We start from the raw sequence: 17,893 nt of genomic DNA on the forward strand, positions 1-17,893 counted from the left end.
TGTGAATTTTCACCCTAATTCTTTCTGTGTCCTCAATGACTGTCACACTGAAATACTCAATTTGTGAGATCAGCTTTCCGGCACATTAAGAGACAAAGGACAATAAACTGATGATTAGCAGGATTTTCAGCATCCAATTTGCGATAGAATTTTCATTTTTAATACCTGGATTGTGACAGTCAAAATATGAAAGTTTTCATGTAATTGCCAATTTTGGGGTCAAGACTTTTCAGCAGGTGGAAAGGTATTTTGCTATCAGTTTGAGTAGCAGATGGATGTTCACTTGTGTTACTATGGTTAGAGTAATTATTTAATTATGTATGTCTGGATGCAAGACTGACAAAAGCTGAAATTGTACAGTTGTAAAGTTTTATCTGCAAAATCCACCCTCAGAACAAAATATCAACAGCCCCTGCAGGAGTTCCTGTTCCGAGAAATATCTAATTGAAAAGTGGAAAATCATAAAAAGACAGTATTACAAACATACCCAATGTATTTGAGACGCAGCAGCAGTGAATATGCCCCAGATTTACCACCAAATTCAGCACGACAAGTCCATGAGCAGATTCTGCACTGAATACTTGGTAGCAACTATCAAACCACAAACAGAAGCTGTTTTCCTCTCTTAGAATTGCATTGTACTTTATAAAAGGTCTTCCAGTATCTGACCACAGAAAGGTAAACTAACCCTGTAATCTCAATTTTATATACCCAGGCTTCATTCTCATAATTTTGGTCATTCTTCAAATTCTTTATTAGATTACAACCTTGTAACTTGGTCTTACTTACCAAAATAAATAAATATTGTTGCACCATCAGCAAGTAATATACTGTAATCTAACTTCTGAGCTCTAAAGGGGCTGCTTGTTTTCACAATAACAGTAAATTATCTGATAGAATCGGCACCCATTCTTTGGTTAGACAACCTGCTATCCACTTTGAACAAAGAATATTGCAGCACAGGAACAGGCCTTCGGCCCTCCAAGCCTGCGCCGATCATGATTGGAATATTAGCCAAGGATCTTTAGGGATAACATTCACCTCCACCGCTAGGAAACCATTGTCGATCTCACTGTGGGACACATGGAGTACGAGCTTCCCAAGTAGAGGGTGGAGGTCACCCAACTGGAGCTGGTTAAAGACCTACACATAAAAGTTGGCCCAAGCAAGGACCAGGCGTTGCTTGTCACAACAAGCACTGGATCGGGAGAGAGTTTCTGCCGTGGGCAGAATATTGTACATAGTTCAATCAATCCTTGTTCCACTACTGCTGGCTTCCTCAAGTTAGTAAACTGGCGACAAAGACAAAGCAGACTCCAGACTCACTTGTGGAACCGCCTAGCTTCCCCGGACGATTACTATTCCAGAATGTGTAGACATAAAAATTCAAGATGCCACTGTTTGGTAAGCTGGAGGCCTTGAAGACTGGAGCCAGTATGCTGAATGCTTGAGGTACTTCTTCCAGGCTAACGTTATCTTGGGACAGACCGTCTGAAAGTCATCCTCCTGAATACCTGCGGGGCCCCAACTTTTTAGAATTGTAAAGAGTCTCACTTACCCAGCTGCAGCAGACTCCAAATCGTTTGACGAGTTGGTAGCTGAACATAATGGCCCTAAACCTTCCATTATCATGCAGTGGTATAGGTTTAACATGGCGATGCAGTCTCCAGGTGAATTGGTCACTGACCTCTTGACCCACCTTAGGCGACCAGCAGAGTATTGAGAGTTCGGGCTGCCACTTTCTGAAATGTTGAGGGATAGGCTGGTTTGTGGGATAAACAACAGAACCACTCAGAGGAAGCTGCTGACAGCTGGTTACTGTCCCGTGAGCATGCGGAGAAAGGAATGCAGGAGCTGCAGCTGTCCATGGACAATGGCGTTCATTGTTTGGCCCGCTCTCCATTTCAAACTCCTGTCACATCACCGGGCAATGCCAGTCAGGCCGGATCACCTCCCAACAGGCAACCTCAGAGGCAGTACTGCAGCCGAGCCAAGCATTTGGCAGCCACCGCAGACCTATAGGATATACCCCGAGGATAAAGGGAAGAGGGCGGCACAGTGGCAGAGTGGTTAGCACTGCTGCCTCACAGCACCATGGACCCGGGTTCAGTTCCGGCCTCGGGTCACTGTCTGCGTGGAGTTTGTACGTTCCCCCCGTGTGTGCATGCGTTTCCTCCAGGTGCTCAGGTTTCCCCCCACAGTCCAAAGATGTGCAGGTTAAGTGGATTGGCAATGCTAAATTGCCCCTTTGTGTCCAAATGTTAGGTGGGCTATGGGGTCATGAGGATGTGGTGGGGGAATAGGCCTGGTTACGGTGCTCTTTCAGAGGGTCGGTGTAGACTTGATGGGCTGAATGGGCTCCTTCTGCTGTCCATGGCAGTCGCCGAGATGACTGAGAACCTGGGAGGCTCCTGCATATGGCTCTTCAGGGTTGAGGAGGACTGTTTGATGCATCTACCTGAGTCACGGCCCAGAAGGTAGTGTTAATCTGGGTCGAGTAACTAATCCGCTACGAGTAACTGTTCACCTGGTAGTAATGGAAATGCACACTGGAGCTGCCGCCGCCATCGTGGACCATCAGACATTTTGATTACTTTGCACAGGGATCATGCTGCTGATGTTGCACAACAAAGGTTGGTGACTTATACCGGCAAGCCATTGAGCATCATGGGGATCACTGGAACTCCGTAGCACACAGGCAACAGTCAGTCCGTCTACCCTTTGTTGTGGTACTGGAACCCGGGCCAAATTTTCTGGGGCGTGACTGGTTGTGAGTCCTCCGTTTAAACTGGCTGCAGGTTTTTCGGATGGGCACCGGGAATCTGTATGATATACTGCGCAAATACCCCAAAGTGTTCCAGGAGATTCTGGGCAGGAGAAAGGGGCCAAGGCCCATATCTACATGGGTCCTGATGTTCAGGGCGAGGTCTGTCCCCTATGCATTATTTGCCAAGCATGAGGCAGAGCTGCAGCGCCTGAAGGGTCTGGGGATTATTTGCCCTCTGCAGTTTACAGAGTGGGCTGCACTCATGGTGCAGGTAATGAAACCCAACAAATCTGTCCCAGCTGTGGGGATTATAAACTTATGGTAAACAGAATTTTATGCCTCAGCCGGCACTAGATGCCTAGAGTGGAAGATTTGTAAGCAAAACTAGCTGGGGATATTCCTTTGTGAAATGTGATATGAGCCATGCTTATTTACAGATGGAACTAGATCCAGTGCTGAATATTTGCTATTGATGGTTAAAAATCCTGCCATCTACTTTGGGGATTGGTATATTAGCCAAAGTTCATTATGTTCCTCGTTAGCACTCGAAGTAGCTTGACGTATACAAGACGGCCTCGACGATGTCCAGGGCCACTGCAGACAAAAGCTCAGGTGCTCGTTCAGCACCCATGGAATTCCTGAGACCCTGGTGACAGGCTATGGGATGTCCTTCACAAGTGTGGAGCTCACCACGTTTAATAATCTTAATAACCTTTATTGTCACAAGTAGGCTTACATTAACACTGCAATGAAATTAATGTGAAAATCCCCTAGTCACCACATTCCGGCGCCTGTTCGGGTACACAGAGGGTGAATTCAGAATGTAAAATTACCTAACAGCATGTCTTTCGGGACTTGTGGGAAGACATCCACGTAGGAGGACGATTCACAAGTTTGGAAGAGTTGAGGGAGAAGTTTGGGATCCTGGGAACCGAGGCTTTTAGCTATATGCAGGTGCGGTATTTTGTGAGAAAGACTTTCCCAATGTTTTGTTTCTGGTGATGCCTTCCCCCGCCTCGTTGCTGGAGGGGGTGCTGTCGGTGATGGGGCTGGAAGGGGGAGTCACTTTGGTTATTTATGAGAGGATTATGGAGGATGATGCTGTATCGTTGGAGGGGGTGAAGGCCAAGTGGGAGAAAGAATTGGAGGGGTTGCTGCAGGAGGGGTTGTGGTGCGAGGTGTTGCAGAGGGTGAAAGCGTCAACCACTTGTGCGAGGCTGATACAGTTGAAGGTGGCACACAGGGTACACCTGAAGAGGTTGAGGATGAGTCGGTTGCTTGAGGGGATTGAGGACGTTTTGAGCAGTGTGGAAGGGGGCCGGACAGTCACATACCTATGTTTTGGTCATGCTTGAAGTTGAAGATGTTCTGAGGCTCCTTCTTCAGCACTATGTTGTCGATGTTGCAAATGGACTTAGCGCCCAGTCCCCTGGGTGCCATATTCAGGGTGACGGACCTGCTGGAGCTGCAGTCAGGAATAGCAGCAGATGTTTTAGCCTTCGTCTCGCTGGTGGCTAGGAGACGGGTCCTGTTGGGGTGGAGATCAGCTTCTCCATCCTCTGCATCAGTGTGGTTGGGGGACTTGATGGAGGGAAGTTCTCCTTGAGAGGAAATGTGGAAGGGTTCGTAAAAGATGGCGACGTTTATTTTTCACTTTAAGGAACTGGCCTCCATCAGCTGTTGGAGAGGGTTTAGTTTCTGATTTATGGGTGTTGGTTAGTGGGAGGGAGGGTTCCTTTTTGTATTTTTGTTTTATTTTGCCTTACGTTCATGTGTAAAATGTTGAAAAATCTCTAAAACGAACCGTCCTGTACCATCCCTCATCTAACAGCTTGGTAGAAAGGGCAGTGCAACCTTTTAAAAAGGACATAAATAAGCAAAACAAGGGCTCCATGGACACACGACTGGCATGGTTCCTTATTCACTATTGCACAATGCCACACGTGACAGTGGGGATAGCTCCTGCAGAGCTGCTGATGGGCCGGAGGCTACGAAACCGGTTGAGCCTCACATTTCTGAACCTCAGCAGGAAAGTGGAGGTACAGCAGGAGGCATAGCAGTTTCACTCAGGGGACAGGTCTATACACGCAACTTTGGAGACAGGGAACTTTGGCTCCAAGGTGTCATGATGGAAAGAACAGGACCGGCCTCCTACAAATTTAAGATTCAGAGGAGAGTTCAGCAAAAGCATTTGGACAAACCCAAGAAGCAGGAGGCTTTGCTACACAATACCCAACCGGAAGCATTGACGTCCACTCTGTGCCAAGAACCACATCTCTACCGGGGGCCCAGCCATCTACATCCCAGTGTCTGGTCCAGCAGGAGGAGGATCCACGCAGATATACAACGTCATGTCCAGGACTGAGGTCCCGGCAATGCCACTTCGGGGTGGACTGGAAAATCGGTTGATGAACCGATATAAACAGCTCGATCCAGAACTGGTGCAAGCTGAAGCACACCCTCGGGCGAAGCGGCACACAAGGCCCCCACTATTGGTGGCTGAAAGGGAACTTTTGGACTTTGGGGTAGAGGGGTGTCATAACCCCCACGAGGATCACAGAGAACCAATTGTCGATCCCCCCATGGTCCTCGTGGAGTACAGGCTTCCCTGGAACGGGGAGGCAGCCACCCAGCTGGAGCCCGTTAAAGATCTACACATAAAAGCAGGCCCAAGCACAGCCCGGAATTGTGGGTTGTCCCAACAAGGACTGGATTAGGGAGAGTTACTGTCCATTTTCTACTGCCGCTGCCTTCCTCCAGTTACTATAAAGGATAAACAAGTGAAGCAGTTCACTCACCCTACTGCACTCAATTAGATTAGCCCGATTTTCATTTTTGTCAAAACCAATTGTATGAAAATTGGGTGGGTCACATAATTAACAAGCGATCAGTTTCAGCATTTACCAACCAAGCAACAAAAGTAAAAATAATCCCTTTTGCACTTGGAAACATTTCTTCATATAGCGCACATTGAAAAATGCCATGTGGGCCACCTAAGCGGCCTCGGGGACAAAATGAGAAAATGCTGGATAAACCAGCAGGTCTAGCAGCATCTGTGGAGAGAGAAACACAGTTAACGTTTTGAGTCCATGCGACTCTTCTACAGACCACTCAGTGGAAAGGTCGTTTAATAAGGACACGGGGAGCCCACAGTGAGTAAGAATAAAGAACTTTGGTTTATTTACAGTTATGTTATGTACAACTCCCGTGAGATTCCTACTGGGTCTCTTCACAGTCAGTGCCTTTCTGGCAGACCTTTTATACATAGCTGAATGGGGTTCCCCCGCCCTCCAGCAGGGGAGCTCGTACTCACCAAGAACCACGGGGAAGACAATCATTCCCACCCAGTAAGTCCCTTGCGGGATATGACAGGTCATATAGACCAGGAACATTAACTGTGATTCTCTCTCCACAGATTTGGGGCCTCACGGTAGCATGGTGGTTAGCATAAATGCTTCACAGCTCCAGGGTCCCAGGTTCGGTTCCCGGCTGGGTCACTGTCTGTGCGGAGTCTGCACATCCTCCCCCTGTGTGCGTGGGTTTCCTCCGGGTGCTCCGGTTTCCTCCCACAGTCCAAAGATGTGCGGGTTTGGTGGATTGGCCATGTTAAATTGCCCGTAGTGTCCTAAAAAGTAAGGTTAAGGGGGGGGGGGTTGTTGGGTTACGGGTATAGGGTGGATACGTGGGTTTGAGTAGGGTGATCATGGCTCGGCGCAACATTGAGGGCCGAAGGGCCTGTTCTGTGCAGTACTGTTCTATGTTCTATGTTCTACCTGCTGCTGAGTTTATTCAGCATTTTCTCTTTTTATTTTTTATTCCCAGCATAAGCAGTATTTTGCTTTTATAAGCTGCGTAGGTAGTAGTTTGCAATGCTGCCTACCTCTGCAATATCAAAACAGCACGGTAGCACAAGTGGATAGCGCTGTGGCTTCACAGCGCCAGGGTCCCAGGTTCGATTTCCCCGCTGGGTCACTGTCTGTGCGGAGTTTGCACGTTCTCACCGTCTCTGCGTAGGTTTCCTCCGATATCCTCCCACAGTCCAAAGACGTGCAGGTTAGGTGGATTGGACATGATAAATTGCCCTTAGTGACCAAAAAAGGTTAGGAGGGGTTATTGGGTTACGGGAATAGGGTGGAAGTCAGGGCTTCAATGGGGCAGTGCAGACTCAATGGGCCGAATGGCCTCCTTCTGCACTGTATATTCTATGTTCTATGTAACAGCAATGCGATTATAGAGCACTTTTCGTGTAATAATATGGTCCAAGGTGCTTCACAGGAACATTATGAAACAAAGTATGACACCGAGCCTCACAGAGATATTAGGTAAGGTGACTAAAGAGGTATGTTTTAAGGTGAAAAATGATATAGAAAGGCGGAGAGACGTAGGGAGAGAATTCCAGAGCTTGAGGCCGAGGCAACTGAAAGCATGACCAACAATGCTGCAGCAATTATGATTGGGTGGTAAAACGACATATCTATGTAGCATAGCTTCCATGAATTAATTTATTCCCCTTACGCTTGTCAGCAGACTGCAAAATAAATCATTACAACATAAAAAGAATATATACAAGAATTTTGAGGGTGTTCTTTTTTGCATAAAGTACGAAACAAAATTAATTAAAGTTCAAACACATTGTATGCATAGTATTGTTAAAGAAAGGTCAGAACATGCACCAGCGACCATTAACCTCATTGTCTTCAACCAAATAATGGGAACAATAATAGCCAGCATTGTGACCTGCTCAGTCATTTTGGAGGATGCTTTCTACTGAATTATCTTGTCCGGTTTAGTTTAAATCTAAGGTTATAATTATCACACACTGGCTTATTTCTATAGTTACAGCACATGACATCCATCTAATTTTTAGATTTTTCCAATTTAGCAGAACATCCCCTGTGGTGCTGCTTATAACTATTTATTTTTTGAATTTAGAATTGAGTACACCTCAACAAATTATAAATCAAACCCAGTTATCTCTAAGGTTAAGCCTCTTTGACATGACCATACAATTCTGGGAATAATTTATTTTAACATTTGCATCGCCTGCTTCAAGTATGATTTCTTGCTTCTTGAAACCTGTTAGCTGGAAAATTGGTGGAGGTTCTTCTGAAGGACGAAGGATTGTGATAGTGAAATAATTATTTTTGATGCCGAACACATTAATTCCAATTGATTCGGACTCCATGCACCACCTCATTATTCCCAGCCCTGTGAATGAGACGCATCAAGTCCATCAAACAGCTCAAAAATGATCCGACAGATTGACTTTTGTTTACTATATCAATAAATGTTATTTTGTAGGCTTCAGGTAAACAGCCCAATTTTGCATTGTTGCGCTATCCCTGTGTTAGTGGAAGAAAATACATGCTTTTAAAGCTTCTACTTATTGTTAGATTTGCTTTTGCACTGCCTTGTGGACTCAACAAAGAAATTCAGAAAGTAGCTGTACCACACACTGAGATAGTTTATGTATGACTTCATTATGGATTCTACAATTATATTCAGCACTACAGTATTATATTAGGGCTAGAAAAAAATAAGCTCGGGTTCCTGCTCCCACATAGAACTTCTGCTGGAAACAGGTATTAGAAAATGAATATAAGGGGAATAGACGGTCCAAATCCTCAAATCTGCTTTGCAATTCTATTAGATCAAGGTCGATCAGTACTTTATTCCCATTCAGCTAATTTTTCTCCAGATCCTTTGATAAATTGTGCCACAAAATTCCTTAGATCTCTGTCATGAAAAGTTCAATTTATCCAGCCTCCACAGTTTTTTTGCAGTGGGTGAGAGTTTTAGATTTCCTGTACCTTCATTCAAATTTTAAAATGGCTCCTTGACCTGAACTCCCCACGAGAGAAAATATTTTCACTGTATTTTCCCCATTAAATTCTTCTTTCAATCAGATCACCCCCCCAGCCTTCAATCCAAGGAGTACCCACCAGGTTTCTGCAACCTTTAGTCCAGGTATCATTCTGGTGACTCTGCGCTGTACCTCCTCCAAGCTAATGTATCTTTCTCAAGGTTCAGGACCTAACACTGTGTAATGTACTCCAGATAGTGTTTGACTGTCTGAAGTATAGTTCCTCAATGTTGTATTCCAGCCCCCTTCAGATAAAGGCCAATAGTCCATTGGCCTTTTGATTACTTTTGTGGGTGTGTATTGGTTTTTACATGGTTGGTCATGTGTACACGGATAACCACCTCCTTTTGCTGCTCATTTTAAATAACCTGATGGATTATTTTAATGTAGATTTTTAAAGAATTCTTAACCCAGCACTGAAAAATAAATGTATCGCATCCAGATTTAATATTAATTCCAATAACACAACTTTTGTTTACAAAGTGCATCTTGCCATATCCCCTTTTGGTGTCTTTAATGAAATTCAATATTGTTCCTTCAATTGCAGATCATTTGTGTATATTGAAAAATAAGTGTAGCCCCAACACAAGCTTCAGTGAAATCAGATTATAATGTCTTTCCATAGCTTTGTGTTATATGGTACCCAATAGCTATATAGAACTCATTATAGTGTGGCATAGAATATAAAGAAGTCTGTCATATAGTTCTTTGATTAATAATGAAAATATTAAAAGGGTGAAATATCAGAAGCTTTTAACTCTGATGAGAGACCCAATTATTGATTATAATTAAATAAAGTGCAGGGGTGATCAGAATGTTTAGTCATTGTTGGGACAGTCATTTCATTTTATGTAGAGTTTCATCACATTTTGCTGACTTTGTGGGAATAAAGTAGGTCTCTGCTTAACATTGCAGTTGCGTTCCTGAAAAGTGCAATTTAAAATGAACCAACGTGAAAAGAATTAGATTTTCCCATTATTGTAACCAATGTAAAAGCTATAGTTGGATCTGTGGGACCTTTCTCAACAGAAAAATACATGCAAACATTGTATCCTGCAAGTTAAAATACTTGACATTGCTAAATTCCCATAGTCATGAATGAAATAACTTTTAACATCAAATAAATTTAAAAACATAAAAGAAATACACTGGCTGAATTGATTTATTATTATTATTAACTCTGGTTTGCTGCCTCTGTGGTTAACTGCCCCATTCCCACTTGCCAGGTCTCTGGCTCACTGCTTCTCCTGCTCGCCGACATTCCCGCTCGCCACCTCTCCGGCTCACTACCTCGCCTACTCGATTAATCTGCAGTTCGTCTCACCTTCCTCCTCCCTGACCCTCTCGGTCACCATCGATTGTGCTTGACGACCCTCCCTCCTGCTAATCCTCTCTCTCATTGCCCTCACTCTCACTAAATCTCCTTTTCGCCACTTCTCCTGCTCGCCACTTCCCTCTCTTGAACACTCATTGAGCGAGGACTAGCAAGATAAATGGCGAGAGACAGGAAAAGTAGTTTTGAGTTGCACTGCTGCAAAAGTAAGCCACAACCTGTAGAGGCAGCAAGAGAGAGGGTTGGCAAGACAGATGGTCAGCAACAGCTGGAGGGTGAGCACGAGGGGAAGTCAACAACAACTGGGAGGTTGAGTGAGAGGGGAAGTGGACACCAACTAAGAGGGTAGTACGAAGAAGGGTCAGTAAAAACTGGGCAGGTCTGGAAGAGGGCATGTCACGGTATTATGATCCCAGTTGATATTATAACTGGGTGGGAAGATTCCAGAATGGAACTCGGGCTCAAAAGACAGTCAGCGGAATTCTCCGTCGGTGGGATCCTTCCTCGGCGGGATCCTCCAGCAGCGCAACCATGCTCGCGGGTTTCTCGAAGGCGCGGGATGGCCACAATGGGGAACCTCATTGGCCGGCTGCAGGAACAGAGATTCCGCTGCCGGTGGGGGCGTGCCGCGCAGGAAAACATGGCTGGCGGAGATTCCCACCCAGTAACATAGAACATAGAACAGTACAGCACAGAACAGGCCCTTCGGCCCTCGATGTTGTGCCGAGCAATGATCACCCTACTCAAACCCACGTATCCACCCTATACGCGTAACCCAACAACCCCCCCCCTTAACATTACTTTTTAGGACACTACGGGCAATTTAGCATGGCCAATCCACCTAACCCGCACATCTTTGGACTGTGGGAGGAAACCGGAGCACCCGGAGGAAACCCACGCACACACGGGGAGGACGTGCAGACTCCGCACAGACAGTGACCCAGCCGGGAATTGAACCTGGGACCCTGGAGCTGTGAAGCATTTATGCTAACCACCATTCTACCGTGCTACCCAAAAGTAACGTTTACTTTTTTTTACAAAATGCGGAGGAGCAGAGTCACAGAACCACTAATTAGTTTTAACAACAAGAAAAATCATTTATTAAACATGGAAAAATTAGATTACAATACAATACTCCTTTACTCCCCCCCCCTTAGTTTATCAATTACACAGATTTAAAGAGTAACATGCATTACAAAGTACATCTTAAGCTACAATTGTCTCATTAACACAAAAAATCCCCTTTAAGCACACAAGATGACTGTGGTAGGACACACCCCTTTCTGAACCCAAGTGAATGTCTGTGGATTTTGCCTCAAACTCCCCCCAGATGATTCTTAAACTGTGAGCCACCTTGCCTCACTGAACACCGGCTTCCACACGATTGATTTTAAGCTCCGCTTTCAAAAGTCACACTTCCAAATATTTTATGCTTTCCCTCTACTGCATACATCAAGGTTTCATTTTAAGGTTTTCCACTTCTCTCTTCAGGTCTCCTTTGTCTTAAAGGCATTTGCACAAACACCGAGGTCCAGCCACTGATTTCCACAATTATTTCAAATGTGTCTCCCAAACTACAGCAATTGCTCCCAAGCTATTAAGTACTACTATAAATACTACTGCAGATATATTTCTGGCCTTTCACAATCCAATGCCTTTTTAACTCTGTGACTTTAGTGAACAATAATCTGTTCTGGTTCCCAGCTTCCTCTGTTCCATTAACTCCAGATTTCTTGGAAATTTCTCTTCATTTCTCTGGGGCATGATTGAACTGAATTGGAACAGAGTCTCACAACGAACACGTTTAGCTGGGTGACTCCTGGTACTCACAGCTCTGGTTCTATTTGGGGCCTCAGTGGGGAACGCCTTGAGGAGCCACACTGAGTCCCATTTCCTGTACTGAGAAGCTCCACTCACCAGAATACCTGCCAACCTGATCTCTCGAGTGTCAGCTTGGCACCTTGTTATTGCCAGCTGGCAGTGCCACCTGAGCACCTTCACAGTGGCAAGCTGGCACCCAAGTGGCACCAGCAGTGCCAGGGTGCCACCCTGCCCTGAGGGCAGGCACCTGGGAGCTTCTTATCCCCTGGGAGACGCCGATGAGTGCTATTCCGTCTTGTCCCAGTTTGTGGTGAGCAGCACCGAACGGCGCTCGTCCAAGGTGAAGGGTTACATCCTAATATCTCGGGTAGATCATGGGAGAGAATATTAGAATGAGACTAGCTGTCTCACTCTAAAATGTAGATTTGCAAAATAATGATCCCGCCCACAATGGGTGCAATTCAGATCGCGCCGTCTCGCGAGATTGTGTTAAATCTCAGAAGGTATGACGAGCCGGGTAGATTTCGGAAGAGGGATTTCCCGGCATCTACCGACCTTTCAGGCGCGCCACGGCCGATAGATCGTGCCCCTAGTTTTGATAACTAGCTGGACTTTAGTTTCCTGCATGTTTTCTGAATCATTACTCCATAGTATTGCTTTTCTTCCAGAAAGACTGACGGATGTTTCTTCTTTAGTCTAAAATCAACTACTTCTACAAGAGCTAGGAGAGCTGCCTTCCTCTCACTACCGAGCTCCGCCTGCAATCAAATTAGCTGAACTAAAACTTAAAAGCTTCTCTACGTTACAAGGCCACGTTGCTAAGCAACTATTGCTGGGGGTTTTTAATCTTCACGCCATACCCCTCACTAAGCATGCACAGTTGGAACTGAACCAACCCTCACACATACCAACACCTTTGTCCAGCATGAATCTAACTGTAGGTTTTACCCTTCCAATGTTTACTTAATGTTTACCAATATAAATATAAATCCCTTAAAACGACCTTTGTTTTCCTAACAGCAGTGTGGGAGGTTGACTGACTGGGAGGGTCAGGGAGCAGCTACTGTAACATGGTGTCGACCGGGTCTCGTGACTGGGAGTCAGAGCTGATGAAACAACATTAAAATAAATCTCCTGATACTAAACACGAATACAGGCCCTACTAAATGATGTTAAAACGGAACTACTTAAAATAGGGCAACTTAAAATCGGAACTTTTACTATCTTTGAGTTTGCTGTAAAGATATGGAGGTGCCCACACTCTGGATTCTTACAAACACGATGAGAGGATGTATTAGGGATGTTGCTCAAGCTATCTAAGAGGGAGAACTGAAGCTCACGGAAACACACTCACTGCTGACTTCACTACAAATCATGTCACTCTTCACCAGCAGGGATGTATTCCCTGATGCATAACAGAATTTAATGTGTATTATAATGTTTCCGGATTGTGTTGATAAGTGCAGTGCCAATTGCAGTGGTAGTCAGTATCAGAACTTTCATTTGTATTTGAATACCATAAACAACTTGCAGAAGTGACTTACTGCTCAAGTCTGTGGCAGTCAAGCAAAAATGTAACCAAGCAGTCATTTTGAAAAACCAAAATGGCGTTTCTTTGAAACTGATTTTAGTCACAACTCGACTCAACCCCCACAATTCAAAAGTTGAAAACATATATGAGAGACACCTTCCATCAGAGAAGGAGAGAAAACATTGGGGTGGCACAGTGGTTAGCACCGCTGCATCACAGCGTCAGGGACCATGGTTCAATTCTGACCTCGGGTGAGCGTGTAGAGTTTGCATGTTCTCCCCGTGTCTCCATGGGTTTCCTCCGGGTGCTCCAGATTACTCCTACAGTCCAACTTTCTGCAGGTTAGGTGGATTGGCCGTGCTAAATTGCCCGTTCGTGTCCAAAAGGTTAGGTGGGGTTACTGGGTTACGGGGATAGGATGGGATTGTGGGCCTAGGTAGTGTGCTCTTTCAGTGGATGGGTACAGACTTGATGGGACAAACGGCCTCCTTCTGCACTGTAGGGAGTCTATGATTCTATAAACATTCTTTGGATTTAAAATACTTTCACTTGATGGCAATATTCTATATTTTTATAAGTTTAGAGTATCCAATTCATTTTTTCCAATTAAGGGGCAATTTAGCATAACCAATCCACCTACACTGCACATCTTTGGGTTGAGGGGGCGAAACCCACACAAACATGGGGAGAATGTGTAAACTCCACACGGACAGTGACCCAGAGCCGGGATCGAACCTGGGACCTCGGCTCCGTAAGGCAGCAGTGCTAACAACTGCGCCACCGTGCTTTCCCCGGCAATATTCTATTTAACGTTTGGGCAGGCATTAATGCTACAACAAATATTGTTAAGAGAAAAAACAAATAAAAAGGCTTGAGTTAAAAGCATTAGCTTTCTGACAAAGCTGAAGGAAGCCCTTGAAGATAATGCTAAGTAAAACTGTTTTAGCTAATTATTAAAACAGTAACCATGTTCTTGAGGAAAAACATGATATGTGATGCAAAAAAAGCACAGTTTTGTGGCTCAAAGGTTCCTCCTTTAATCTTTATGCAATGAATAGGCACTGAAGCAGCAACAGAAGAGGAGGATTGGTGTTTCTATGATGATGAACAAGGCCATTCCTTGCGTTGTGCTGACACCAATAAAAGTATCAGAAGAGCACTCAGAGTCACTACCTGGTAAGTAGCAATTCTGAACAAATCTATTATCACACAATTGATTTTTCTATGGAAGAAGCTCATCAAATAGAAGTGTGACTGGACGTATCTGTCAGCAGTGGCATCCCAATTCAAAATGCCAGCCATTTGAGCTTCCCTGTGCTGTGAACTTGTGCACAGGTTCACTGACAGACTGCCCAATGCACTCAACAGCCTCATCAGCCACCTTTGATAACCTGGTCCTTCAATCTGCTGTAGCATAAAGGCATAGAAACCATTCTGTCCAACTGTGAACTGGAGAAGCTGGACTTGTTCTCCTTAGTGCATAACAGGTTAAGGAGAAATTTATTAGAAGTTTTCATTGAATCATATACCAGCACAGCACAGAAGGAAGCCATATGGTAGCAGCTCTTTAAAAGAACTATCCAGTTTGTACCATCCCCTGCTCTTTTCCCATTGTCCTATATTTTTTCTTTTCCAAGTGTTTATCTCCTTTTGAAAATTATTATTGAATATGCTTCCAATGTTCTTTCGTGCAGCATGTTCCATGTTGTAACAACCTGCTGGGTAAGAATGTTTTCTCTCATGTCATCGCTGGTTCTTATGCCAATTATATTAAATTTGTGCTCTGGTTTCTCCTTCTTTACCATATCATAATCCTTTAAGTCATTACCTCTGATTGACCAATTGGAGTCAAGCTGCCTGTTTAAATTTTCAAACAATGCTTGGCAGTTAATTGTCGAGTCACCATTAACTGGTGCACTCTCCATGGCAAATGTCATGACCAATTACTTTCCAACCAATCAGCACTTTTTCTCACAGAACATCAGGTTATTGTTTCCCCAGACATTGGTATTATTGTGATTGTCCTGATGAGTGCAAGACAAAAAGATTTGACAAAATGTGTGTTTTCAGCAATATGCAAGTTCTGTACTACCAAACAACTTTTGTGAGTGCACAAAAGGAACTAAAACGTTTTTTTCTTCAGATGAATCAGAATTAGGTGGCAGGTAACAACTGGAATTGAAGATGGGAAGTAATTCAGACTCAATTTTAAATTTAAATCTGCTGTCCTTTTGTTATTACTCCCTTATTTAATAATATTCTTAGTAATATAGTTAAATTGCAGAAACTACTGTAATTTAGTAAGCAGAGAAGTAGAGTTGGTTGGAATATTATTTCTACAGTATGTACAGACTGCAGAGGTGGATGATGTAAAATGGTAGTGGCAACACTAGCAGGAAAGTATAATTACACTAGGATAGCTAATTTCCATTACAAATGTGTGCTTAGGATTTGGTAAAGTTCACAGAAATAGGTGACAAAAATATGCCTATAAGTAAGATTTTGTGGACTGAAAGAAATTAGATAGGTAGATAGATGATTGCACTTGATGGGTTGCCTCCCAGGATATTAAAAGTACCTACAGAGGGAGTGAATGTACTGGTAGTAACCTTCCAAGAATACTAATTCACCAGCTGCCTTTGATCTTTGTCTCCCAGCTCCTTCAGAAATAAATTGAACATGTGCTATATACTATATGAATGCAGCAACTATGGTGAACCTGTTAGCGCTCTAGATGAGAAGGTGCTCTGTGCTTGTGTACATTCCTACCATGTTGCCTCGGAAGGGATAGAAGCAGGCTGATCACTTCTCTGTCTAAAAAACAATGAGGAGCGTGGTCGCTGGCCTTGTCATGCCGGCACCCACTGGGGGCCTGCTTCAGACTGCAGCCTCTGCATCACTGCATGGGCAACCATAGTCTCTGGTACATGTGGAGCATTTGAGGGCCTTGGCGGAGAAGCTGGGGAAGCTGGGGGAGGATGATGTTGCCAAGGAGATCTTGGCACATTCACTTTCCTCAGTTACCTTCATATTCCTCTGGCCTTCAAGAGGGCTGATGGGACTGGCTGCTGGTGCACAGCACTCGTACATTCCAGCAACTGCTGGGTCAACAGTGGATCCATAATATTAAGGGCTCACAGCTCCTCATGTACTGGATGTCAGGGTTCACATTCTGAGTAGACTGCTCCAGGCTGCTGAGGGAAGTTTGCACCTTTTCCTGGCCGAGACGCTGCCCTTGCATTCACTCAAATGCTGCTGCATGTGTCTGTCCATGAAACTGGCCAATCTCTCATGGCCAGAACTATTGTGGTTGAGTCCCTGGGACAATGTGGAGCTCATGAAGATGATTGACCCTCCACTCGTAGTTCTTGAGCTCCCACTGCTTCAGGGAACTCTGCCAGATGTTCACATATCTGCTGCTGGTTATTTCAATGTTCTTCCTCAAAAGGTGACTCCTGAGGTTCTACATTCCTGCCCACTGGAGCACCATCATGACTCTCCTCTCGCTTCTGAGGAGGACTGTGTGCAGACATATGGTGCAATGACTTTCACCCTGTGCCACTGACTCTATTCACGTGCTTCATCCTTCTGAACTGCTTGCCCAGGTGTGTACTAGTCTGATGTGATGCTGCTTCCTCAGAAATCTCTTCCTCCTCTGGATGCCTGAGGGATTATAAGGATCCGAGAGAGCCAGTACTGCTGGGCCTGTGTGAGACACAAATTGAGATATTTAGGTAAAGCCCTTCTCATAATGAAAGCATTTTCTGAAATACACTGCTGCCTTAAGCATGCTAACGCTGCATAACTAACCCCATCATTGTACACCCTCTTGTGCTAACGTCAGATTGTGCTCCTCAAAGTGACAATGTGACCTCCACTATTACCATCATGTGCCAAGGCAATCTGAAAGCCTCCTTTAACACCTGCTACTGGAGATTCACCATTCCCAGTACCCAGCAGCTCTGACATCCTGGCAATCCTCAGAGCCATCTGCTCCATGGAGCACATGCATGGACCTCAGCTGAGCTCTTCAACCCTATGCCTGGGACATCACTTTCACACTCTATGCCCCTTTGTTTTGCATCGACAACATTACTTTATGCAGAGATAATGCTCTTCAATGTATTGCACATCTTACTGCCGATTCACATCTGTTTTGTGCACAGCTAGATGAGTTTCTTACGCAATCACCTACTTCAGCATTGAGGATTTTATGTGCCATGTCTCGTATCTTATCTGCAGCATGCAGGTGTGATCCTTCCTTTGCACTTCTCTGCTATTCACCTTGCGAGAGCATAAAAGGTTACTGAACCTTTTACAGCATTGGATCCACAATCTTCTGTGATTACTGGTGGCATTCCCCACTATCACAATCTGTACCCATGAGTTCTTGCTCGTGGCAGGTAGTTTTTGATGGCCAGCTGGGTAAATGATGACCCTTCACCTTTCCACCTCCTCTACCAGGAGGACCTTCAGATCCCAGTTGGCCAGCTGACCCCATCCCTTAAGGGAACAGGATACCAAGAGGAAGATTCCTCTTGTGGGGGAAACTAGAACTTGCGGACATTGTTTTAGCAT

At 44.7% G+C, this 17,893-nt stretch overlaps 1 protein-coding gene across 3 annotated transcripts in view; it reads left to right on the top strand.

Moving 5' to 3' along the window:
• LOC119972490 (putative Polycomb group protein ASXL3) overlaps positions 1–17,893 on the top strand; it is a 411,440-nt gene that overhangs the window by 248,888 nt on the left and 144,659 nt on the right. For all 3 annotated transcript variants that reach the window (XM_038809261.1, XM_038809262.1, XM_038809263.1), the window contains one exon: positions 14,374–14,491. In XM_038809261.1, the coding sequence (XP_038665189.1) occupies positions 14,374–14,491 (118 nt within the window). The remainder of the gene's footprint in view (positions 1–14,373; positions 14,492–17,893) is intronic.

This window comes from Scyliorhinus canicula, chromosome 10 (genome assembly GCF_902713615.1).
Source record: "Scyliorhinus canicula chromosome 10, sScyCan1.1, whole genome shotgun sequence".
NCBI lineage: Eukaryota > Metazoa > Chordata > Chondrichthyes > Carcharhiniformes > Scyliorhinidae > Scyliorhinus > Scyliorhinus canicula.